Source organism: Sturnus vulgaris, chromosome 8 (assembly GCF_052056855.1).
Source record: "Sturnus vulgaris isolate bStuVul1 chromosome 8, bStuVul1.hap1, whole genome shotgun sequence".
NCBI lineage: Eukaryota > Metazoa > Chordata > Aves > Passeriformes > Sturnidae > Sturnus > Sturnus vulgaris.
In genome coordinates this window covers 27,020,203-27,045,844 of record NC_142250.1, presented here as the reverse complement: position 1 = coordinate 27,045,844, position 25,642 = coordinate 27,020,203, and the positions used below count along the sequence as shown (strand labels likewise).

At 41.4% G+C, this 25,642-nt stretch overlaps 1 protein-coding gene across 3 annotated transcripts in view; it reads right to left on the bottom strand.

The window, feature by feature from the left end:
- SORCS3 (sortilin related VPS10 domain containing receptor 3) overlaps positions 1-25,642 on the bottom strand; it is a 268,807-nt gene that overhangs the window by 158,839 nt on the left and 84,326 nt on the right. For 2 of the 3 annotated variants that reach the window (XM_088169308.1, XM_088169310.1), the window contains exon 2: positions 24,550-24,617. In XM_088169308.1, coding sequence (XP_088025434.1) covers positions 24,550-24,617 — 68 coding nt within the window. Of the gene's footprint in view, positions 1-2,444; positions 2,603-24,549; positions 24,618-25,642 lie in introns of those variants that run through there. The other variant, XM_088169309.1, reaches the window with a different exon arrangement.

The following is a 25,642-nucleotide window of genomic DNA, read 5'->3' as shown; positions in this document are numbered from 1 at the left end:
TCCTAATCATAGCATCTACATTCATGAAGTGTTCAGCCCTCAGTGGAGATAGACTTGTATGAGAAAGTTACTTCCCTGCCTGTTAGCAGCATCCCAAACTCATCTTCCTCATCTGCTGTTTTGTAGAGTTTGTTTTGCCCCCAAAGAACAAGTATATAAAGGATGGAAGGATGTTCTTTGTTTTTTAAGTTAGATGGAGGGCAGACCTCAGTGAGAAATAACTCCTTAAGCTCATACAACTTTTGCCAAGTCACAAAGATGGGATAGGCAGGAATCCCAGGATGAAAGTTTGGCTTCCTGACATCATTTCTTACAGTGGACAGACAGCTGTTCTCAAATATGTGTCTATCTTGCCTCTCCCAAGCAGAGAACATGAATTCTTAATCTCCCTTTTCACTCTTTTTGTAGGAATATTGTTGTTGCTTATGTATGAGGAAGAACAATTATAAATTCCTTCCTGCAAATGGAATATCAATCCTTGTAAGAATAACCTTTCATGGATGGCAAAGTTTACTGTCACGATGCTGTTTTTTCCACCACGAGCTACATGCATTGTGCCACTCAAAATTAACACCACCTTAACACTCATCTGTAATAATGTGACAGCTGCCATTTTTTTTAAACCCCAAATGGAACTAGGGAACTCAAACTAGTCACTTGGATGTGTCTGGTTTGACAAAACTAGTTCAGGGTACACCTGTCTTGGACTGAACACATCCCAATTACTGGTAGCAGACATGAGCAGAGTGCAAAGGGAAGTAGTAAATGGTGGGGCTACTCAGCAAGCAGCTCTTCTGCCTCCAGAGAATTAAGGGGTTATTCTGGTATACCAGACTATTTTTCATGCAGAGTTGAGGATTTTAGCAACCAGCCTTTGAACAGAGATTTCGGCTTCTCCCAGGAGCTGTGTTTATAGCCTGTGTTGTGTAAACACAGTGGCCTTTGCTGGAGGGAATGACCTATCAGAGGATGCCATGTTTGCCTGGTGCAAGAACTCTTCAAGTCTAGGGCCATAGAAATGCTGCACAGGTCAGAGGGCAGGGAGTTTGGGAGAATTAAAGGCTTTCTGCTCCCTGTCCTTGCACACAGCTCCACAGATGGATTGTGCAGAGTGGGGAAGAATAAGGAGGGTACCAGACAGGCTTTCAAAGAGAGATCTCTGGAGGCACAGATATATTTGAGACAATCCATGGCAAAGGGCTACACCATGCTGAGTTTGAGGAGATGTATTAAAACATCAGGACAATACAAAGAGCTTCCACACATGGTTTTGTCAGCAGCTATAAACCCAGCCATAAGCATTTCCTCCTTTTTTTTTTTTTCCCTCTATATTAAGAGTTACTACCTCTGGCTGGAAACACACACTAGGATCATGAAATCATCATGTCAACTCCTCTGCTTCAGTTTCCCACTGAAGAGAAATGAAGAGATGAGCATGGAGATATCCAATTCATCTTTGCAGAAAGCATCATCTGACCTTATTTGCATAAACAAAATAGCCAGTGCAACCAACAAGACCAAATAAGCATAGCAAAAGAAAATAAAGCCACAAAACAACCACTTCCCTAGGTTACATTCAGATCTGTCTGATACAGGTACTTAGCTGAAGAATCATAATTTCTATCTCAAAAGCTTAAAAAGAGCTATTTGACCACCTGCTGCCCAGTTGCCAGGACATTGGTCTATACATAGGTCACAAAGATAAATCATCACATTTTCACTGCAGGTGAGTAACAGTGGTACCATCAGTGTAGCCCTGCATCCCCAGACAGAAGTCTCACACTTTTGCTGCAGCTCCAGCATCAGCAATAGCAGAAGGGTCTGCACAAGATGCCTGGGCATCCTCAATGTGCAGAGGATTCACAAACAAACCAGCAGCCTGCTTGTCATCATCAACCACCACCAAACACCCTCCACTGCTACCACATCAGCTTGGCAGCATCCTAACAAAGAAAGAGAGAAATCCTTCCCTTGCTCCTGCCACATGCTCAACTCACTTTCAATCCCCAAACATTGACAGAAAGGATTAAAGTGAGTGCTGCTTAAAATAAAAGGATATAGGACTCAAAACCAATTACCAAAGCATAATTTTGCTCAGATGGGCATGCTAAGAATAATTACCATCCATAAGATGAATGCTTGTTGGAGACACATTACAGAAGACTGCATAATTAAATATAGCAACTGATTCTCATTCATCTACCGAGCAATTCACATTTAAAAGCTCACCTGCATGCATTTGGGCAAAAACCACTTGGGAGTTTTCATGGCAGTTGGAAGTTTGGAGAAAAGCAAAAACAGGAAAATAAAACAGCAGGAAAAGTAATCAGCTTGTCACCAGAAGAAAAATACAGAGGGAATTGTAAAGTCCTGCTCTGGGCATTATTTGCCCTTTAAAATAATAACCTTTGAGAGAAGTGAAAACATCTTTGATGTCAGCTTACACTTGGTCCAAAAAAACTGTTTCTAGATGCAGAAGCAAAAGAGGGCACACTGCCAGGTAGGGCTCTCTCTCTCTCTCTCTCAAGATGTTCTCTGCAGGGTCTGTGGACTGAAGAAAAGAAGCAAAGGCAACCAAGTACCACATCCCAACAGCTCCCACATGGCACCAACCTTCCCCCACCCACTCAGCCAAGGGGCAGCTGACAAGTGACCCTCACCATGTGCCAGGCACCATAAAGTCCTGCCAGCCCAGCACCAAGCTCTTCCCTTGACATGACTCACCCAAAGCCAGTTATGCCCAGCTCTCCTCTCCATGGATACTCCTTGAAAACTTTGCCATGTGGGGCTTTCACAGAATTGTGTTGCCCTGACTCCTGATAACTACACCATGCTTCCAAACAGGTGAGCTAGAAGCCAGAGAAGGATCTACAGCAGTAAAACACGGTGCAGAAACCCACCTTCTTGACTGTGGTCCCAGGCCACAGCAGATCTCCTAGAGAAACTGTCAGTCTCCAAAGATAAAGAACAACAACTCTTCACTCTAAGTTTTATTACTGTTGTCCAAACATGCATTCCATTTCCAGCTGTCATTTTTCAGATGTTTGAAAGATGCAAGTATGAATGCTTGGTTGGGAGATGTTTGCGTTAATAAAATATTCCCATCTAAAAATACATATTGAATCCCAATGAGAATATCAGAACAGCAATGTTCATTTTATTAAGTGATTTATACAAATACTATTAGTAGCTGAACAGGACAAATATCTACTTCATCCCATAAATAAATATTCATCCAACTTCTCCCTTAGTGGGGGAAAAAAAAAAGCAGCTTTACAATTTGGAGACCAGATGAATTTCCATGGGTAATATTGCCTGTGCAGAAAAAGAGGAATATATAAAGGGAAAGATTTTCAAAGACACCTACCTAATACAGATGTCCAATTAAACTTAATGAGAGTTGATCTTCAGCTTAAGTATGCAGCATTGACGACCTAATCAAAACACACTAAATTTTCCTACATCTATCTTCTGAAACATCTTCCTTCTTAAAATCCATTTTACTTTGTCCCTGAGAGATTAATTTTCTCAGCAGCACCTTCCCTACAATCCTCTGATCTTCCATGAGAGCCCCCAACCAGCCAACCAACTTGAGCAATGAACACTGAACACCAAACATGCAAAAAGTTTTTACTGCTGACAACCAGTAAAAGAAGTAGAGGCTGTCCTTTGAAAACTGTCAGTCAGTGGAGTGTGGCAGCATTAAATCCTTGCAGGCAATATCTGAAAAATAGGGCTTTCATGCACCCAGCCTGAGGTTTGGATACAGAGGTGAAGCTCATGTTTAACTTACTCCAGGAAAAAATACACATACATACAGATAAGCTTGGTCCTTAAGATTCCTATGACATTTATGCTAATAATGCAACTGTTTCCATTTCCACAATAACCTGAATAAAATGACACACACATTTCTCGAATGAATGAGCACAGCCATCTCCATATTGCCAGTGTGAAAAACACAGAAACCTCAGTTTTCTTCCTGAATTTTGCTCCCACCTGAAGAGTTTCATCATTCTACACCAACTGCAAGAGTCCAGAGATGAGGCATTTAGACAGAATTTCCAGTGAACTTGCTTTAACTTGAATAACCAGTGTAAGTAGATGAAATGTAAAACTTTGCATGCTAAAGGTAGATCTTCAGCGTGGGAAAGCCTCCAAATCTCCCTCCTGGATGACTTTGAAAGCACTATAAAGATTTCAGAACCCCAAAGAGTTTGGCCTTTCAATTCAACCACAAGGCAGGAGAAGGTCACAGTCACGAGGTCTTAAAAATTCAAACATGGCTCAAGTCTGTTATAAAAGATTGCTGCCATGAAAGAAGGGGGGGAAAAAGGCATATTTGCAAGTAAGTTTTTGACAGAAAGATGAACATCAGCACAATTCAATAAACAGTCCATTTGATTCACCTTCTGTCCTACATGAGCTCTGGTTAAATGACATCATGTGAAGAACACTGTCTACATTTTGTCTGCAAAATGCATTTGAAACCATCTCTACCCTTTGAGACATTTATTCCAGATTATTGGTACTTCAACACAAAGAAATCCAAAACCATTGAAAGCAAGCTTCTATTTAATAAAAACCACCATCATCCTGACTGTTGTATAACCAACGGCTTTTAAGGAAGAAACTATTAAAATATTTTCTTCCTAAAATCCATCTATATATAGCACTGGGAAAACTATACTTAGACAAACAAATCTGAGTCAGATCTTAGCTATGCTGTGTTAGGGATCTCCAATCAATCCAGCAGATTAATTCTCAATTAAAATCAGTTTTAATCATATTGTGAAATGAATAACAAGAATTTGGGTAAAATTCATAGAGTAAATAGAATTAAGAGTTCCACGGTGAAGTCTACTCTTTGTGGGTGAGATGAAAGTAATTAGACATGCAATTTGCCAAAGAAAGGATGGGGAGCTATTAGTAATCATCAGAATGTGAAAGGTCTTGAAGCTTGTTCCAATTCCCATTGGATTCAGACAGAAAAAAAAAAATCCGATTTACCTCTTCAAAATGGATGCAAAAATTGAAACTAAAAAAACAAAATATTAGGCCAAAGGTCACTAAAATCCTGTAACTTGCAGAATCATCAGTAGTGCCCATTGGAGATACTTCATCAAAATGTCTAGATGGACTAAGAAATTGAATCATCTCTGTCTTTTCAGATAGAAAATTCAAGTTTGGGTCAGCTCTGGCGCTTAAAATAAGGAACTGGCTGCCAAACAAAGTGACAGAAATGTCACTGCTTAAACACAACAAAATGCAATTGGTGACATTAGAGCTGTGCAGCAGAAAGAGAGCACAAACTTGCAGGGAAGAGATTGTTCTCTGCAGAGCAATTTGTCAAGCTGGGCTCTCATTTGTGCCCTCCCTCCCTCAGCATGCAGTACCACAGACACCAGCCCCAAAATTCTCTTCCATGCCCCAGCAGTCAGCCACAAACACCCCAGCCCCACTGTTTTATTTCAGCAAAGCAAATGGAATTGAGGGACATCCCACAATTTCCTCCATAAAAACGGACTCTAATGGAAAAACTTGATGTTTTCAGAATGTAAACAGAGATTTCATAGCACCAAGTCTTCATTTTTATCACATCAGATAGCTCTTTCTTTCTAAAGAGAACTCTGAGGAAAGATAACTAAAGGTTGTTAAGTCCTGCTGCAGCTTTGGATTTATGATGGAAAACCATTTATTTTCCTAAAGTACTTGCAACAAATGTTGCTAGGCAGAAAAAGCCAATACAAACACTTGTAAATGCTCTATTGAGAGGCAGAAAAGTAGAAGGTGACAAATGCTGAAATGACCAGATGAGGTTTTAATTTTAAAACACTATAAACAACATAACAAGTATTTAATGGCAGGGAATCAAAGACAGCTTTTTCTCCTTAATGCAGGGGGATCTGCAATCTAATACAAATAGAAATTGTGCTTTATTTTGTGCAGTGAGCATCCTTCCACTGCACCTGAAAATACATGAGAGAAGTAAATACTACAGTTGCAAGGCTAAAATAAAATATCCCAGAGTCTAGGAAGATAAACTAAAACACATGTAAGAAGAAAAGAGCTATTTTCAGGTAACTAACAACATGAAGAAACACAAGCCAGTTGTTCCAAAATGTGCAGCCATTTTTCTTGTGCCAGAACATTCAGACTAGCCAAGACCGTATCTTTAGAAAATACTGTATCAGTTCCTGCAGTAGAAAAGCTGCATGCTTTATCTGTACTCTCCTGATCTTATAGCAACAGCAAATAAAATCCTCCAACATTTTTCTGCTGTGCACCACCTCCTATTTCAAAAGAATAAAGCTATGGAATTAGAATTTTTTTTTCTTTTGAGCCAAGAGGAACTTTTGCAGGGGAAACAATCAAAAAGGAGCTGGGCACCTCACCCAATTTTCAGGAGAGCACAGTGCCTTTAACCCTACAGCTGCCCTTATTCCAGCCAAGGCACACAGGACTTTGATCTGCAGGGCTCTTCTGATTGCACCTGCTATTCAATGTCCTGAGCACCTGCATTCCCAGCTGGTGATGGGGAGCTGGGGCCACTGAGCACTATTGGCTCTTTGGTAACAGCTCCCAGTGATGCAAAACCTGATGGAGGCTGCAGAGGCACCCACAGAGCCCAGGAGCCAGCAGACATCTCAGCAGTAATGGATCCAACAAAGGGATGCACTATGGTGGGGGGTCAGCCTTGCCCCCTCTGTCCAGCCTTGGGGCTGGCTGCATCCAAGATGCCTCCAACGTGGAATCTTAATAATCTCACAGCAGCACCAGGCACAAGTAAAGATTCTCCTTTCCCTCAGGCACCAGCCATATCCAAGATCCACAGAGAGCCTGAGTCTCTGTCTGCCCCCCTCCAGGGACACACTAATCAGCCATGAAGCCTTTGGCTGAGTTGAAAAGAAAGAAAACCTTCTCAATCCTCAGTCTCAAGAAGAAAAATTCCTTCTTTCAAGGGTCTTTAAAGATTAAAAAAAAAAAATCTCAAGGAAAAAAAAAGTGCTCCACTTGAATGAGCCAGTACTTTATTTCATCCCCCCGAATTTTTTGCCTTCAGCTCTTTTTGCAAATAATTATAACGCCATGAAAGGGAAAGTGAGGAACAAAGAGTTCCAATGCTTGGCTTTCATCATCCAGGAATCATGGCTGCAATTTGAAATTTCACAGGTGCTGAAGCTCTCAGATACATAGCAAACCAGCCTGTCTTTCAGCATCACTGAATTTGGCCAACTCAGCCCAGAGTCCATTTGCTGCAGCATTAAAAATGAAATGCAGTTCTAGCAGCAATTCAAATCAGATCACATAATTGAAGTATTAGTAAAGACTGAGTATGTTTCCAGCCAAGAAGCAATACTTCAAACTACACTGGGGACTCAATGTAGAAATTATTGAGTAAGATTCTCTGGACTGCACTATACAATTAGATTATTATCATTACTTCTTCTCTATGCTTTAAATCTATGAATCTGAGGACGTGCAGAGCTGCACTTCTACAAAGAGCACCTTTCCGAGAATTGTCTTCCCACATTATAAAATGGAACATGAGAAATCTGAGGACATCGGATTTGTTGCCATTTGTCAAGAGAAGCATCACCCAAACAGGAATCATTAGAGTAGAAAAACCTGCTGCATTATGAGAAAAACTGGTCTTTAAACAGGATGTGAGTACCTGCTTGGGGAAGTAGAGAGCCTTTCCATTCAGTGCACAAAAGCACAGAGCTAAAACCTGATAAACTCAAGCTAGACAAGCATGGGTAAGAAGGTATTTTGTTCTATTTTGGGTGTTTTTTTAAAAAACAGGGAGGGCAACTGTTCCAGCAGACTGTACTAATGGATAAGGTAAATTCTTCATTACTGCTAATTTTACAATCAAGATAGGATGTTGTCCCAAGAGTTTTGCTCTTGATGAAGCAGATGTTAGATGAAGAATTAATCTCTGCTTAATGTCTGTGACTGATTTTCTTCTCCTGCATGATCTTGCACAGTGTCTGAGTACAATGCTCCTTCTGCCTTTATAACCTCAAAATTTATTTAATAGTTCCACATCCATGAGTCACCAGTAACACAGTTAATACTTCACAGCTTATCCCCATAGTTGCTTCTAGACAATTTTTTTTCATTTTATTTAGGATTACACCAAGAGTGTAACCCAGTACTTCCAAAATGTATCTGCTCCAAGGAAGACTCTAGTGTCAAGATTCCTTCTCTGAAGTATCTTCCCATTTAACTAAAATATCTTCCCACTCTGCATACAAGTAACTAATCACCTAGTAATTTTGCTCCATGAAGGAGGGTGACTGCCAGAAAGCAAAGCAAGTCTGTTCCAGTGAACATGGTCCTAAGACTCTCTTTATATTATGACCTCTCCTACCCAACTACCATGAGCTAAAAAAAAATAACTATCAAGGAGTCCTTGCCTATATTCACCAATTTCCCTAGTATTATATCTAAAAATCATCCACTGCCTCACTTTACAAACACAATAGCATTTGCCATATCTTCATGCTATTTAAAAAAAAAAAAGGGAGATGCTGAGCTGCTCAAGATCCCTCACATTTCAAACACCTCCTTCTGCTCTTCCACCAGCCGTTCAGCCAGCACTGTTGGCTTGACCACAGCTGCTCTGACAGCACTCATGTGTCTCCAGCACGGCTCCAACATCAGCCAGCTGATTTTTGCACTCCGTGGTCCCCACTGTGTAATCAGTTGGAGAGGGCACAAAGAGGTGAGATGAGAATTTTTCACATTCTCGAGCCATCAGACCCAAGCATCCTATCAACCTGCACATCTGCAATGCAATATTTTGCTTGTTGGTGGGATCTAAATTGGAACAGATACACTGCAGAGAGCACGGCCTCAGTGTCAAATCAACACTTTTTATTGCATATTGTCCAATTTCCATGCTGGCTTCACTACCCCATTTACATAATATTCTAATGGAGACATTTCAAGACAAGGTAGGATAGGTCACAAGATGCTCATAGGTCAAAAGTGTGCTGAATACACTCAAGGAAAAATTATTCAACCTCTCAACTCCTTCCATAGTCAGCTTCTAATATGAAGCCTGTTGTGCTGCTTTTCCCAAGGGATATGGGTGAGAGGCTCTCCTATCACTGGACTACAGACACAGGATTAAGAAAAATCCACCAGTGTTTGCCCTCCCTCCCAAAGGCAGACTAACCAGAGGCAGACATCTACCTCAGAGACTAACATGTACCTGAAGTCCTTCAAAATGGACACTTCTCACCTTCCCAAGAAATCCATGCTCTGTTTTAAGGGTGTTTTTCCTAAAACCTGCCTCTGCGCTGCTGCAAAATCCTCACTAACTGGAGAACAGGTACTGGGAGGCCAGGCGGGGGAGGGAGTGATTATCGTGTATATATTTGCATACTTACAGGACTGCTGTAAGAACAAAGTATCCAACTGCTTTTCCTTAACTGAGCTACTGTAGCCTGGCACCTCTTTTCTAAAATTAGCTGCACTTACAGATGTTGCCATAGTATTTGTTGCCATACCAAGGCACACTTCATGGGTGATGTCATTTGTCATACAGCAGAACGCCAGAGCTGTTTACCAGCTCTGAGCCTCGAGTCTCGCACATTTCTTAAAGCACACCTGTCGCCTCCAGAAGTTCCTACACAGGCTATGGATTATTGGAGGTTTTGAGGGGAAATCCAGCCTGAGTTCTGCAGCACAGCACCTGTCCCCAGGAGCCAGAGCTCTGCCGTGACACCCAGCCCAGGCAGGGCTTCTCCTCAGACACACGATTCCCACGGGGCTGGGAATTTTCTCAGGCTAAGTACCTGATAGATGAAGACATGTTTCTCTTCATTACTTTCACAAGACCTGACCCAATGTCTCTGGGAAAATGCCTGGAAACACTCTGACTTCCTTAAAATCATAGAGAGTTTGGGTTGGAAGCGACCTTTAAACCTCCTCCAAATTTGGGTACTACATTAGAGACCTACATGTAAAATAGGTTTCCTGTACATATTTCCTCTCTCCAGATTATTAAATCATTGTACATCCATAACCATGCTCAGATTTTCAATATTTCTTCAACCAAGTTTCCTATACAGTTCTGAGAAGAATCTGCATCTCACATAGCAGGCAAGGAAATTCTGGGGGTCTGGATTGTTTGTACTTGCACTCACTTTCTACTGCTTCAGGAATAAGATGTATGATCAAGGACTTTTTAAACAATTCCCCTCACACTGGGCCAACTTTTCCCAGAAGCTGGAACCAGAGCTGAACTTCTGACATGTTTTCTCCTTGTCCCTACTCCCAAGACCCCTTGTAGATATTTGCCAAGAGCACAGACAAACGATCAGATGTAGAGAAGAACAATCAATGTTGTTCTGACTTCAGTAAGCCCTGAAATGCATTCTCAGATTTCTGCTGCACAAAATGGTTTTGAGGAAACATCCAGCCTGTAAGATGCTAACTAGATTTTCTTCTGGATCATTTTCCCACAATGAAAACTCTCAGGGAATAAGCAGCAGGAGAGAGAGATAGATTACAAACACATTCCAAAATAATCACAACAATGCATTTTCCCGTCTGCTGAACAGGCAGAGGCCCTGGGCCAAACTCCAAAGGGGAGTCAAGTACAACTCATGTTTTTCCTGGCCCTTTCACCTACACAAGGTGCTTTACTTTCACAGTATCCTGGACTCCCCTTACATTCCAACATGCTGTTGACAACTTGCCTGTTCTGTACCTTGTGAATTTGCACACATTGCAGATCATATCTTAAACAGTCAAAACACAGAATTATAAAAGGGAAGCAGGAGCAGAAACCAGCACGTCAGCCCTGATCACTCCACACATTCATTTTCCACACAGAGATCTGGAAAATCGCCTTGCTTGTGTGGGCCACACATCTCTGCACACCTTCCTGACCGGGCACAATAACAGATGGTTTTACAAGAGATGCATGTTGAGACACTCAAGCTGGGAACAGTCAAACACTGGCTAAAAACCACGGCCACTGTGTGCAGCACCAGCCCTGCTCCCCCTGCACTCTGAGCCAGCACAAGCAGCAAAGGCTCTGTGCTTCTGAGTGTCTGAGAGAGCACAGAGCAATCATAACATTTAGATTCATAAGATTAAGGTCACTTTATGAAATACTTCTAAAGGGAAATCCTTTAGAATTTAGAATCCTTTGGTGCCTCCCCATCTTGTTTACAACTTCCTTACCCCTCAGAACTATAACTCACATGAAGAAAAATAAAACCAAGGAAAATAATACCTTATGCTCCAGCTATTCTTAGAAAAGCTTGTAAGTCATTACACGTTAACTGAACTTCATTGAAGTCATTAAATCAATTATTCCCCAAACCCAGCTCTCTCTCTGAACACCCTCTACTGTTTGAAATGGCAAAGAGAGACAGTGGTAGGACCTATTTATGCCTGTTTGAAGGTGAGTCTATACTATCTGATTTTTCATTTCAATCTATCCATCACAATCAGGTACACCACACTGGTCCCTCAAACCACATGTCCCCAGCAGCCTGACCACTGTGGCAGTGTCAAATTCCTTCTCTCCACTTACAAAGGCACCTTATGCTAACTTTAGAGCACCACTTTCCAAGATCAATGATAATTGACTGATTAAGTATGCCTAATGCTGCCAGAATGTGAGCTGATTGTGTAATGGTGCTAATTAGTAACTGCCAGAGCTCATTCCAATTATTAACCTTTATGAATGTCATTTTTGAAGATAACAGTTTGCAACACAGCCTACTGCAGCATTTGTAATGGTTATTGTCACATGGGATGAGAAGGAGCACAGTGACCAGTGAAGCTGAGATAAAACACAAGAAAGGGGTCCTAAGAACAAAGGATTCTGCCTTTGCATTCTGCAAGTGATACAGGGACTTTAACAACAGAAAACTGGAATATCTGTGCTAAGGAATTCAAGAACCCACTTTTCCACAAGACCTGAGCTTCTCAATGCCGCTGCCAAGTATGTCTCAAAAGCTTCCTAGCAGTGCAAGCACCAAATCAGTTCCAGATTTGCCAGAGGGACAAGGCAAAGTGCCATGTGCAGTGATGCTTTGGAACCAGACAGACATGAGAACAAGTTTGCTATTGCATACTGAGGAAAAGCACCATTCCCCTGTCTGCACAGTCACAACACTGATTCTTCTGATATGTTATGTGACAGAGGACATTTCATGATAAACCACATCATGCACACTGCTTGGATCAGATACAGCTGAACAACTAAGTTAGACCACAGCCTCTTTAACTTTACCCTCATCTGTTCCCTAAACAAACCATGTGCACTGTCACTATTTAAAAGGAGCACCTTCAAAAAGGAAATATGGGCTTCTTGTAAGTCTCCCACCACTGTAACAGATGGGCCATGTTCTTGTGCCCATCACTGTTCAAAGGCATTCAAAGGCACTGATTAGGCACTGCTGGTGCAGACCACTGTCCAATCCTCAGAGAGGCAAATGGTCCACTAGAGTCCCCCCTACCATATACTCCTCCAGAGGAGAAACCTCAAAGCTCTTCTTCCTTTATTCCCCATGCCTTGTACAAAATAGAAAATGCACACTTGGGGGTACAAAGTTAAATGTGCTGTGGTAACTCTGTATTCCTCATAGACATCCCTTTTATCTTTATTGGTTACACATAATAGAACCAATGGGATTTTAATCTTCCAGGGGACATTTACTCTCTACTTTGCTAAAGGTGTGCTGAATGATGTACCATGGTCTACTGCTTACTCTGTAGGTTAACTACTCCATGGCAATATAACATTATATCTGAAACCTTACATTTGAACAGACAATCTTACTGCTTTGGCTTTCCTCAGCCACACTTAAAGCTGCAAGTAATCCAAAGAAAGGACAAGGTCTCCCACAGAATGGGAGACTTTACAGAGACTTGTGTGTGGGGCACCTCAAGGCCAAGTTTTTCATGTAACCACTTCAGGGGTCACAAAGATCCACAGAGGGATCATACTTTATGAGTTCTCAAGGGAACTCGTACACCCTTTTATGCTGAGGGATGCTGTGTGATCCTCCTGTTTCCACACCAAGACCTGGCACGTATCACCTGTGTGTGAACTACTCTTTTCCAAGCTGTTTCTGATGTCTGCTCTGAACCTGCTGCTAACTCATCCCCCCTACCCCCCAGAGGAATAATGAGCAACCAGGCCTCCCTCTTAAAACAAATGACTCCTACAATTTCAGAGAAAGAGATGCAAGAGCACCAATGAGCATTTCTCTTTCCATGGGGCCGATTACTCCTTGTGAGCTCAGACTTCCACAAGGCCAGAGCTCAGGTCCCAGTGATGGGTTGCTCCTTCTTTCTGTGTACTTCTCCCTGGCCACCTTTGGAACTTCCAGGACTTTCTGTACAAAAGAGTGCCCTGCACTCCTGGCTAGTTACAGATAGATGGAGATCGTTGCATTTTAAATGCACCAGAACTCACCCAGGTCAGCTCACAGTGCATCTCTCAACCCTGGACAAAACCTGATTTTGGGGTAAGGCTTGGCAGTAACAGCTGTTTAACAGCTCAGCCATCTTCCTGTTACCTATCTCCTATTATCATCTTCTTCACAGATACCCTGAGCTAGACTACAAGATCCAGAAAATAACACATAACAGTCCTGTTACAGATGCCAAAGAATATTCTTGTATTTATCGTGGGAATAATATCCCTCAACTTTCCCAATACAGCACCAGATTTTTGCATGCCTGACTAGACCTGCAAGCTGCTGAATGCCCAGCTGCCAGCCTGTTGCTAGATTCAGGCATCTGGACAGCAAGCTTTGGGGAAAACTGGATATAACTGACTACTAATATTTATGGAGTCAATTTTCTAAAGTAATTGGCCTTCAAAGACCCAAAAACAAGGCCTCACTAACCTTCTACAGTTTTTATTCAGAGGCAGAAATCCTATATGTAAAAATGCACTAGCTTCCCATGATCTAGTAGTTTACAAGAGCTTTCATTTTCACTTGGTCGGGCATATACTGTAAAAGAACTGGCTGACAGATTTTACAGATGAAGCACATGTGGTAAGTAAATAAATCAAAGGCTGCCTTCCAGGCTGGGGAAATGTAGCCCTTTGTAAGTATTATTTGGAGAAGTGACCACTTTATACAGGCACTTTTGACTTCATTACAAGCCTAATGAATCTACCAAGGACATAATTAGAGAGATAGATCAGACTAAAACAAAGATGGAAGGATTTCTTGCACGTTTTTAAACAGTTTTTCTCCATCCTTCAGATTATTTATAGCCTTTATAAAATGGCAGTGCATTTGGGGGGGAGAGGGAACCAACAAAACTCAAAACATAATAAAACATCAATATAAACAGACACAACCCATGTTAAAGTACTAAATTCTACAAGCCACTGTACAAAGCATCCAAGATTTATGGCAAGCCTAATTGGAAAGAACAGAAAGGCCAAGGGAGGAAGGAGATGGGAAGAAAAAGGAAAAGAACAGCTTGGTCAAAGAGAAACAAATCTTGTAAGGCAATGCAAAGCCTGCCTCCAGTGTGGATGAGGCACTGCCCTGCAGCACTGCAGCAAGCACGAGGTGGCACCAACACAGAAACTGGTCTGTGCAAGAACCTGGTGGCTCCTTAGGCAGGCCTGGCTGCCTGGAGTGTACATGGCACTATCTACCTCTGTCAGATTGACCAGAGGCTAGACAACTTCCTAAGCCACAGATGAAGTCTCTTCATATACTGCAATCCTTGAAAGATTTGTGTCTGATTCTAGGAACCCATCTAAAACATGGGTAAAAACAGGCTCCAGCAAGGATGCACAGATTAACTATATATTGTCCTAAGGACCAAATTCTTCTACTGGCTCTGAACCTTAGGTCAATGCTTCTTTATTCTCCTTGGAACCAAAGAATTGCTGAGGTTGGAAGGAATCTTTGGAGCTGATCTGATCCAACCTCCTCCTCAAGCGGGGCCACCTAGAAGATACTTGCCCAGGATCAGTCCAGATGGCTTCTGAATATGTCCAAGGATGGACACACCACAACCTCCTTGGACAACCTCAGCCAGTGTTCAATCACTAACAGTAAAAAATGTTTTCCATCACATTCAGAGGGAACATCCTGAGCTTCAGTTTGTGCCCATGCAATGTCTCTTGTCCTGTCACTGGGCAGATACTTAAAAAAGCATGGGTCCATCTTATTTTCCCCCTGCTTTGAGGAATTTGCAAACATTGATGCAATCCACCAGTCCCATTCCAGCCTTCCATTCTCCAGACTAAAGAGCTCTCTCAGCCTTTCCTCACATGAGAGATGTTCTACCCTGCCCATACCACATAACACTAAGATTTTTAACAAACTCTTTTCTGGGCACCTCCTTTTCCAATCTCAGTAGATGAAACTTAGCATGGAAGCTCTTATGTAATTTATTAAGAAAGTTTTATTTTTCACTTATCTATTTGCATATTTATAAGCAAATTTAATGTGTGGTTTTCATTACTACTGGCACAGATTTCCATTGAATGCATTCACTACTAATCTGTGCCAACAAAACTCCTCTGCACAGCAAAGAGTGATCAGAAAAAGACATTAGTAAGGTCAAAACAAATTCATCTTTAAGTGTGGTTCCCTGCAAAAAGTTTTGCAGTCGACATCCAAATCTCATTAGAATGTAAGATTAGATAACTCAACAAAGGGAGCAGCTTTAACGAGAGCAATGGAATTGCTGCTTCAAATGATAAAAGAAGCGATGGAGTAGCCAATTCCTGTTAACAGGTGCGGCTCTGCTGATGCAGCAACAGTCACAACACCCACAGGATCTGCAACAGCAGGTTCTTGGCTACAGACTCCCTCCTGAGTGCTGCCTTGCTGCTTCTAAACAAGTAGGCAAAGCACTACAAACACACTTTACCTGCCAGCCCTGACAAGATGACTTCATAGGGACAGTGAGGTTTCAAAAACACATTTGCTCTTGGCACAGCTTCCTCTGACCTGCTCCACCAAAGCCCCAGAACTAAATGCCTGGGAACATGACCAGAGCTCGAAATTCTTTGCTGATGAGATAGAATGTCTCCTTTCTTCAGGAGCCATAATCAAAGAAATTCACCAATAAGGACAGAAAAACTATAATAAATATAGCATACATTAGTTGAGAACACAGAGACAAGCATATTCTTCCAGCTTCGTAGAACACTTCATTTTTTTCCACAACAAATTTCATTAGTTCACACTGAGATCCTACTGCATATAAATCTACACTAAAAATACCTCTTGGCATTAAATTCCCTGAATTTCCCATTTTATTATCTAGTTTTCTGGAATGGAATGACTCGAGATCTGAACAGGTCTACGTTTCCATTGACCCCACTGAGTGCCTAAAAGGACTAGCTTAAAAATTAAATTATGCCAAAGATAGTTTTGGTTGGTTTGTTTTGGTTTGGGGTCTTTTGGGTTTTTTTCAAACTGCAATTTCGAAGAGCACTTCCAGGCCAATGAAACACCTTTATTTATAACTGTGGTAGCATCCAAGAGACACCAACTGATGGAGAGCCCACCTGTGATGCAGAAGACTCAAATCCCTTGTTTGATTAAGGTGGCCACACTAGACATACCAAATTACAAATATTAATCTGCCACAGAATATTCCTGGGAAAGTTTATGAAAGAGATAAAAGATTTCTTCCCAGTGTCTGTCATCCAGTTCTCTGGACTTAGAGATCTCCAAATCCACTAAAATACTGTGGAATATCACATCTCCAGCACAATCCCAGCTATTCCATTAGAATATTTAAAGCATGAGTAGCTCATTGGTGACAAATAGATAACAAAAAAAAAATGTTTCTGCAACTCTAATCCAAAAGCTGTAGACTTGTCTGTTCCTTCAGTGTTATAAAATAATTAATGTAAGCCATAGACTACTGCCACACTATCATGTTATTCAGCCACCAGCAGAAATATCCTCCATTAATTCACTGAGCCCCCTTTTGAAATCCATTTATGATTTTATTATTTCTGCCTCACAACATCCTGTAGCAATGAGTTACACAATGTAATTACTTGAGGAATAAAAAAGCACTTCCCTTTATACTTATTCAGAGCAAGGGCTTGAACTTGGATCTTTCAAACATAAGATTAGAGTGAGTCTCTCCCTGGAGAGATTCTCAGTCTCTCCTGTTGCAGCTCTTTTGTAGAATATAAATAATTCAAGAAGGATGGCTGGAGCTCTTACCTGAATCGTGGAAAATTAAAACAAAACACAGCATGTTTTTTTTCTCTCTAGATTTTGTTTGGAATTCCAATTTCATCCAGAGAACATTTCCTCAAATAGTTAGGAATTTGATAAATTGCCTTTTGTTTTCGCTTCCCTGTATCCAGCCAGAAAACAAGATGTATCCAAAAGTTCCCAGGTCTACTTACTAAAAGGAGTATCCCAGTAGCCCAGTTTTATCTATGAGATCAACACATATACCTCTCTAGGTATATATGAATATACCTCTCTAGGTATATTTAACAAGCACGTTCCTCACCCAAACGCATCTGCAGCATCCACTGCCAGTGACCAGCCCAATCCCCTCACAGCCACACATTTGAATATCAACAGCTTCAGCAAAGCAGTCCCAATTTCGAGCTGCAACAGCTGTGTGAATGGGGCACAGAGTGGGGATGTGCAGCACAGGTTGGACAGGAGTTACCTGCACATGGAAATGTGAACACCTGTGCGCCCACCATGCAACAGCAAAATGAGGATCTGGGGAGAACGCAGCCAAAGTCAAGATTTACCTCTGTCTTCAGAGATTCACGGATATAAATAAATCACGGGCATTTATTTTTAAAACAGCAGACTATCTAGAACACCATTACAATCTGCAGTTCTGTTTTTATTCATTCGTTCCAATTCAGCAGGAATTTCACCAAGGAATAGGGATGAGAAGATGCAGGGGGAAGCACATTAATAAATCATAAGTGTCATTAAAATTTGTAAACTAATATCTTCTGGGAAGTCTTGGCAATTAGTCTCAGAGCTTTCTTGGCAAACAAAAAATTAATAAATCCAAAAGGCCCCCTGTCTGATGACATCCCCGCCCCCCCAGAAAGGTCACTAATGAAGCAATTAAGAGACACAACAAATGGACCATTCAGCAGGCTGGTTCACAAAAGGCAAATGAGCTTCATGAAACAAGAGGACTAAGACATCTTAATAAGCAAAGGTGGGACTTCAATCCACACACCAAGACATGTACAAAGGCTTTTAGACTCATTTGCTGGGCTGATACTTTCCACATGAATTTGCAGTATCCTCCTTGGTCTCTGCCATCCCTGAGGCAACATTAGCATGATTAAAGGAAGGAACCATCAGAAAGCAAAGGTGTGAACATTACTATTCCCTTTTTGGAAAATCCTGTGGGATATAACAGTGCTAGGGAAACACTGGGAAGGAGACAAATTAAACTTCTCTACACAAGTTAGTCTTATCGTTAAAAAATAAAGTATTAAAAAATGAAGTCTTATCTTTATTACCATTACTGATTTTGCCTAATCCTAAAGCATAGCCCTGAATTTAAGATAAGCCTATTAATTTTTATTATTGGTTCCCAAAACACACATTTAAAACAAAAAAAGTTTTAACTCACACTATCCCTTTGTTGTAATGACAGCACCTCCTTCTAGTTTGAACTGCAAAGAATGTATGCTCTGGATGCTACCTGGGACTCTAGCACACTCAAGGAGGGCTAAATCTATGGTTCATTCTGTTCAACTCCTTGAATTCATATATATATATATATATATATATATATATATATATATATATATATATAATGTTTTGGGTTTTTTTTTTAAGTTACCAAACGCCATCCCATTCAGCTACACATAGCCCAAGCAAATCTGAACAATCCCTCCAGTATATTTCCTGACATCCACAATGAAACATTTGTTTAGCTCACATTATTTAACAAAGGGCCACCATCTTCATTTGGGAGTAGCTAGCTCGGGAGTGAGCCAACATGCAGCTACTGTTCATGTCCCAAAGAATTCCAGTGTGGCTCCCATGCCAAGATGACATCTATGGTATCTGTGACTGCCAGCCAGGCTGAACTGGACCAGGGTAAACTGGACCACCAGTTTACTGTGGGGAAATGACCAATCATCAGGAGTACTGGAGGTTAAGAGCTGCATAATTCTGGGATCTTGCTGAAGGTGTGCACTGATTACAACTCAGGGTGCTGGGAGCCTCGAGAAACAACTCTCACAGGGTGGTCATCTGCTGCAGCTCCCCATTCCCTTGGTTCTTCAGCAAACATAGTCTGCACCTTAACAGCTCTCAACCACAAAGATTTTCATAACTGGCTCCCAAAGCCTCAAAAAACTCACCATCATTAAGCCAAGCTATTTATGCAATCTAACAAACAGCAACAGCAGAGATGCCAAACTTTTGGTTACTCTGGTTTTCAAATCCAAGAGAGATCAGGGTGCTTGCACACACAGCTGGCTCTTTTCCTCCATGCCCTGATGGCTTACTGCAGATACAAGAAACTCTTCTCCTCATCAGCACAGGATTTCTGCACTTTGCAGCATTATTAAAAAGTGCCAAAGAAGATGCAATAATAGGAAGCATTACTACTTTGAAAATTCAGCTCCATTAATTTTACGCCTGAATACAATCATCCAGAAAATAGCACATATCGAAGATGCATGTCATCAGCATAAAAGTGGAAAATTATAAATGTAATCAAATTTGACAATACTGAGAGGAGATGTCAGCTGCTGGTCATGGAGACTGCACTTCAATACAGCAAACTCCAGGAAAACTACAATGCCCCAGTGGAGCCAAACCAGTACTAAGCAAGAGGTTGTGGCACAAATTGGAATTTGCCATTCACAATGCAGTCTAAATAATACACTGACACTGGGATAGAAACACTCTTAAGAAAGCTCTGGTTGTGTCATGACCTATTGAAGGTTTTGCTTGTTTCACAGAGGATGATATGGAAATTTGAATCATGTTTTTAACTCTCCTGATCCCCGACTTCTTTACTCACCAGTCTTAGAAGCTGCTACATTTGGAGCAATCAGGCTAAGCCTCAGTTCCCAAAAGGCTCTTGACACCACATTCACCCTTTCCCAACTAGAGCAGCCCTATCTGAAGCCAGCTCTGTGTGCCACACACAAACCTAGGGCACAGGAATCAGCATGAGCTGGGAAATTTTTGCCATGCTAGAGGTACACTGACACATGCTGAGGGTCTCTGGGGACTGTGAGAGGCGTAAGAGGCAATTCCATGGGAGGAAACAACGTAAAGCCCTCTGGTAATTCAACCAGAACTGAACGAAACAGCAAGGCACGACATAAGACAGCCTGCAACCAAGCTGAGGGCTTTTACTCCTCTCTGTTCCAAACTGGGGCTGCAGCTGCTGCATTTTGCAGCTGCCTCTATTAAAAAGCTGAAAGGGTTTTTTTTTCTAACTCAACTAAGAGACTAAGACAACAGACTAACCTCTTTAGGCACAGCAGCCACAAGAGTAAAAAACAAGCTTGGGGATTTTTGACTGCTGCCATGGAGACATAATTTCTTAGTTAATAAACAAGAAAACAAAAAGGAATATATATATATCAATTCCTTCATCAGCATTTTAGCCTCTTAAACAGAAAGAGTTAGTCACAATTTTGGGTTAATGCATGGGCCAGCATTATGTACAATCAGATAATTTAGCTGGGACAAGAGCCAGAGGAAGGGAACTCCAGGGGACTCATCTGAGGTGACTAAAATGGTAGCAGGGACTCAGAGCTGACACATGCAACTGCTTGAACTTTGGAAGAAAATCTAAACTGTTCCCCACTGCCCAATTAGCTGATGCATTGCAGCCATAGCTGTGGCATTGACCATAAATAGCACCTTGCTCACTTGTGCCTCTCCTGTCTTCTGGATCACCCTGTAGTCTCTGTCTTCATCTGAGATTGACAGCTCTCTTGAGAGGGAAGCTATCTTTTTAGCTACTGCAATCCAAATAAATAAATTAATACATTCCTGAGTACTAAAAAAGGCAACAATGGAAAACCTTTTATTGCAGTTATCTTAGCAGAAAGAAACTGCTTGATATGCACTGGTTGAAACAGTTGAAAACATTTTAAGTATTACAATATCAACTTTAAATACTCATCCAGAATGCCATGCTCCCACAACCCTATCTCAATATGTACAGCTTAAACAATTCCTGTAAAGAGCTTGACACCTACTCTAGAGAAAGTTCATTTTCATGACAGATCACTTCTCTATACCTACAGTTCCTCATGGGCAATGAAGTTTGAAGCAGGAATCCTGGCCTACAAAGAGTTTGGGAATTAGAGGTGCTCCAACAGCACTTGAAATCAAAACCACATAAGTTTACAGATTTAAAGGGAAAATTGTTTTCCTTTTGTTGATGGAGAAGAGGTGTTAGTGGGGTGAAAAAAATTCTACAGAAAGCATATGGCCATCCCTTAATCCATTTTTATTTAAAGCAGGCAGGATTCTTAACTACTAATTCTCTAGGCAATGAGAACTGATGAAGGGTTTGCATGTCTAAAAGCTTAAATAATTTCTACAGTTATATTTGTTGACCTATGAAAAAGACGTCTCTCCAGAAATTCATAAATGACTCACACCATCACAAGTATAGTAAAGTAGCAACAAGGTAGATTCCTTTCATAGGAGGAAAATTATCACGTCCACTCAACTCAGTGGGAAAAACAAAAATCTAAACCACAACTGACAGGTATCTCCTGTGATGAAGAGGAGATGTGGCATTCACAAGGAAGAGGGTGTGTGTGGGTGTGTGTTTTTTCCTTGAAGTTGGCTGCTTCAAGGCTGGCTGCTTCAGTAGCAATAGAGACCTTTTCTGTGATTGTTTGAGCCCCAGAAGCGTGAATTTGGATATTGGAGCAATGTCTGTGTTCCTGCATTCAAATGCTGACTAGCATTTACCCTGTCAAAGCTCATATCAGCCTGATATAGGAGCAGTTTCCAATGTAACTTCTAATTCTCCTCTCTTCCTCTGCTGCTTTCACTCCCTTTTTTAATTACATTCAAGATGTTTTCTTATTGATTTACTTGTTTTCGTATTTAGATGCAGGGATTAGAAATTCTTTTTATACGGCAATTCAGTTTTCTATTAAAGGAAGTCTCTCATGCTATAAACCCAGGGGGAACTGAGGAGGAGATTTTGATGCATGGAGCAGGTGGAGGCAAGATGGTATTTGGAGATTGCATTGCACTCTGCTCTATCTCAGCATCCTCTGCTGTGATTCATTGCTCTCTGCCACAAAAGCCACACACTCCTCTCTTGTGGAAGCAACTGTATTTGCCAAGTGGTCAGGATAGATATCATACAGCACCACTGCTCAGATGGGCAGGACTCCTGGCTCACAGAAAGGATTCCTAGTATTTCCAGAATACAGGAAAAAAAGCCAAAACAAAGCCCTTGGAAATGTACAGATCATCTTTTGATACTTAGTTGAAGTTGCATTCATTTTGTGACCCATCTGGGGGCTCAAAGAGTCTACAAGAAGTAACTAAGGAAAGCAAACCTCTTGCCAGGAGGCTTATGTTCATTCTGCAAACACAAATCCTTCTTTTAAAATTTTCAGGGTCTCAAAAACGAAAAGAAAATATTGAAAAACACCAATTTAAATAATGGAAAGATTCAGGGCCCTGAATGTGCAAATAGAACAGGAAATCCCAAGAAAAGGAGTATTTCTCTGGCTTATTTCTTACACTTAGTATCTATTTGCATTTCTACAATGTCCTTTGCAGAAAAACTCATAGATTCTCTCCAAGACTCCACACTTCCCTGTCAAGTAAAACATGACTTATTCTTGATTTTTCCAAGCTGAAAGTAAGGTTTAGAGCCCAGGAGATCTACTTACTAGCTCTTACCCAGAGCTTTCCCCACAGACCTAGGAAAAGAACCTGAGAAATTCTAACTTCTCAACCTCTCTGAATATCCAGGCCCCCCACTGGCCCCTATTTCACTGGAGACCAGATGCAGAAGCGTTCCAGAACACACTGAAACACTCCTACAAAGCAGTTTGTTTTCCCAGCTGACCAAGTGCTGGATGCTTTCAATTGTATTGATGATTAATTACATTTCTATCACTTTGGGAAATCTCCAAAAGGGGTGCTGCTATTACCTGTCTGCAGAGCTCGGGTGATGCTGCAAGCTCAGGATTAAGACAAGGTCTGCCTGTTTGTTACATTATTTATGCAGAGCAGATTGTTTGGCAATTACGTTTAAAGTACAATCACAGTGCCATTTGTACTTGCTGTAAAGAGGCAAAGTTTTTTAAGGCACTAATACCTTGAAAAGTACCAGGGTAAGTGGAAATGACTGTTCTCTCTTATTAGCTGCATGGTTATTTATACTTTTGCAGATTACCATGGTGCAGTGCAATTAGGCTTCTTAAGTACTGTTCAAATTGAGAAGTTTCAAGAGCTCTACTGAATCATTAACCCTTAAATGCACTTACAGAAATAAACATGCAGCAAATGGCCAAAGCCTGCTCCAAACAGAGGCTTTTAAATAACCTGCGAAGAAAGAAGTACAGGAGATCATCTGCCAGGAAGGGCTCACACCCAAGCAATGGCTACAATGTTCCACCAACTACACTTTGAGCAGGTTTCACAATAGCTGTAATACACCAGGCAAATCTGAAATAAAGTACTTGGTCTCACCAGCCCCCGGCTGACTTTTTTTTCTTTTTTTTCTAATGTACCTAGGGTAAAAAACACCTGGTAGCAATTCTGTTAAAGGCATACCACTCCACAGGCAGGATAAAACTTTTTGGTGATTTCAAAGGTCAAGGAACTAACCTGTTTATATATAAGGGTGAATTTGGGGGTGAGGGGATTTTAAGTTATTTATTTATTATAAATACAGACACACACTTCCAAGCACACAGCTCTGTCCAGAAGCACGTTTCCCCAGGGCAGGACAGCCCATCTCCCATGCCAGACCAGGAACAGGGCAGCTGTGTGACACCATCCCAGTACATCCACAGTGGAGAAGACACCAGCACCTCACTGTGGCATCTCTAGTGCTTCAGCAGCTCTCTCCTTACAGCCCAACACACAGTCACTATCAAGATGACATCTTAGCTCACAGGAGTGAGGAATAAGGCTAAGATCAGCTAAGATTATATCATACACTGTGTTTTATTTCTTCTCAGGCACAGTTCTAACAAGTATATGCCCATCTGTAGAGCTTGTTCTTGTTGCCAGTCTCACAGCAGAGAGAGGAAGGAAGGGACTGTCTAAGGACACCCAAAGGTGACAAGGAAACCAAGCTCCTCTGCATGCCAGGGAAGTGCCATTATATGAGGAAATCCTCTTGTTTGCAGACCCCACTTCATTAAAGGAATGTGTCCTAATCATGTATCCCTTTTCTAAAGAGCAGCTCCATTTGTCTCAGATTCTTTCCCAGCTCCTCCTCTGATGAATTCAGATACTCCCCCATGCCCACACCCCGGGCCAGCCCCCAGTGTGACAGGAGACACAGTGCAGCCCTGCATGGCAGCCGCTGTGATTTCCACAATGCACATACCTCCACAGTGAACTCTCCGTAACACTGCCCAGGTTGAAGTCGTAGAGCTTTGTCAGAATGAGAATCACCTGGAGAGGGGAAAGGGAGGGAGTGAGAAAGAGAGAAAGGGAAAAGAGGAGAAAAAAAAAATCGATGTTAGATTTTGTAACAATACACAGGGCATCTGAAACCACCCAAAGGAGAGCTGAGCATTTATCCATTAAAGTTGCAGTATTATAGGATAAAGTAGGTTTAAAAAATAAAATGAGAAATAATTAGCTTAGTACATTGTATAACCAGTAACACTTATTTTAATCCTAAAATGTTTTCTGTTTGAAATAAAACATGCCACCAGGAATTAATCAGACTTTGTGAGCTGACCTCTCTGCAACTATGATTATTCAAAGTCAGAGATGGAATTAAATGAACCCTTTTTAATTCAATAGCTTAATCTAAAATTACAGTCAACTTCTTTTGTCTCTCAACATTCTATCACTAATTATTCAGTCTCCAAGGAAAGAACTGGCAAGTTTTTTATGTAGATCCTCACCCACCAAAATAGTCCATCTTTCCTAGAGTCAGCTTTGTTTTCTCCATCTGCTGTCACTGATTCCAGAACGTGGCAATTCCTACATGCCATCACCTTTCCACAGTGGTAAAAGAGACACAGAGCGTGACATTCTGAGCATTCTGACATTCATGCACTGAGCAAGACAGACCTTCACCTGGATCTGTAGTGCTCAAGGACAGTCAGAGGCTCCAGGACTCACTGATTTTCTGGAGAGAACACTCCTGAGTCAGGCCCCTGCAAAACTGGGGCTAGGGGAGAGAGGAGTTAAGCAGTACATGGGGAACCACAGAGGAATATACTTTCCTCTGATATACCTGGTACTGTGACCTCAGATTTCACAGGTAAATATAATCCTCCTAGTTATAAGCTACATTGCCCAATACCTTTCTCTCCAGGAAGGTTATGCATTCTGATACCTTGGGAGCCTCTGTGCAAGCTCCCAGGCTCATATTGGATGGGAACTTGTGCAGAAAGAACAGAGGTTTTTCAGTGGAAGGTAAGAGCATTTGACAATCTGCTCCATGCCTTTTCAGCATAACTAAT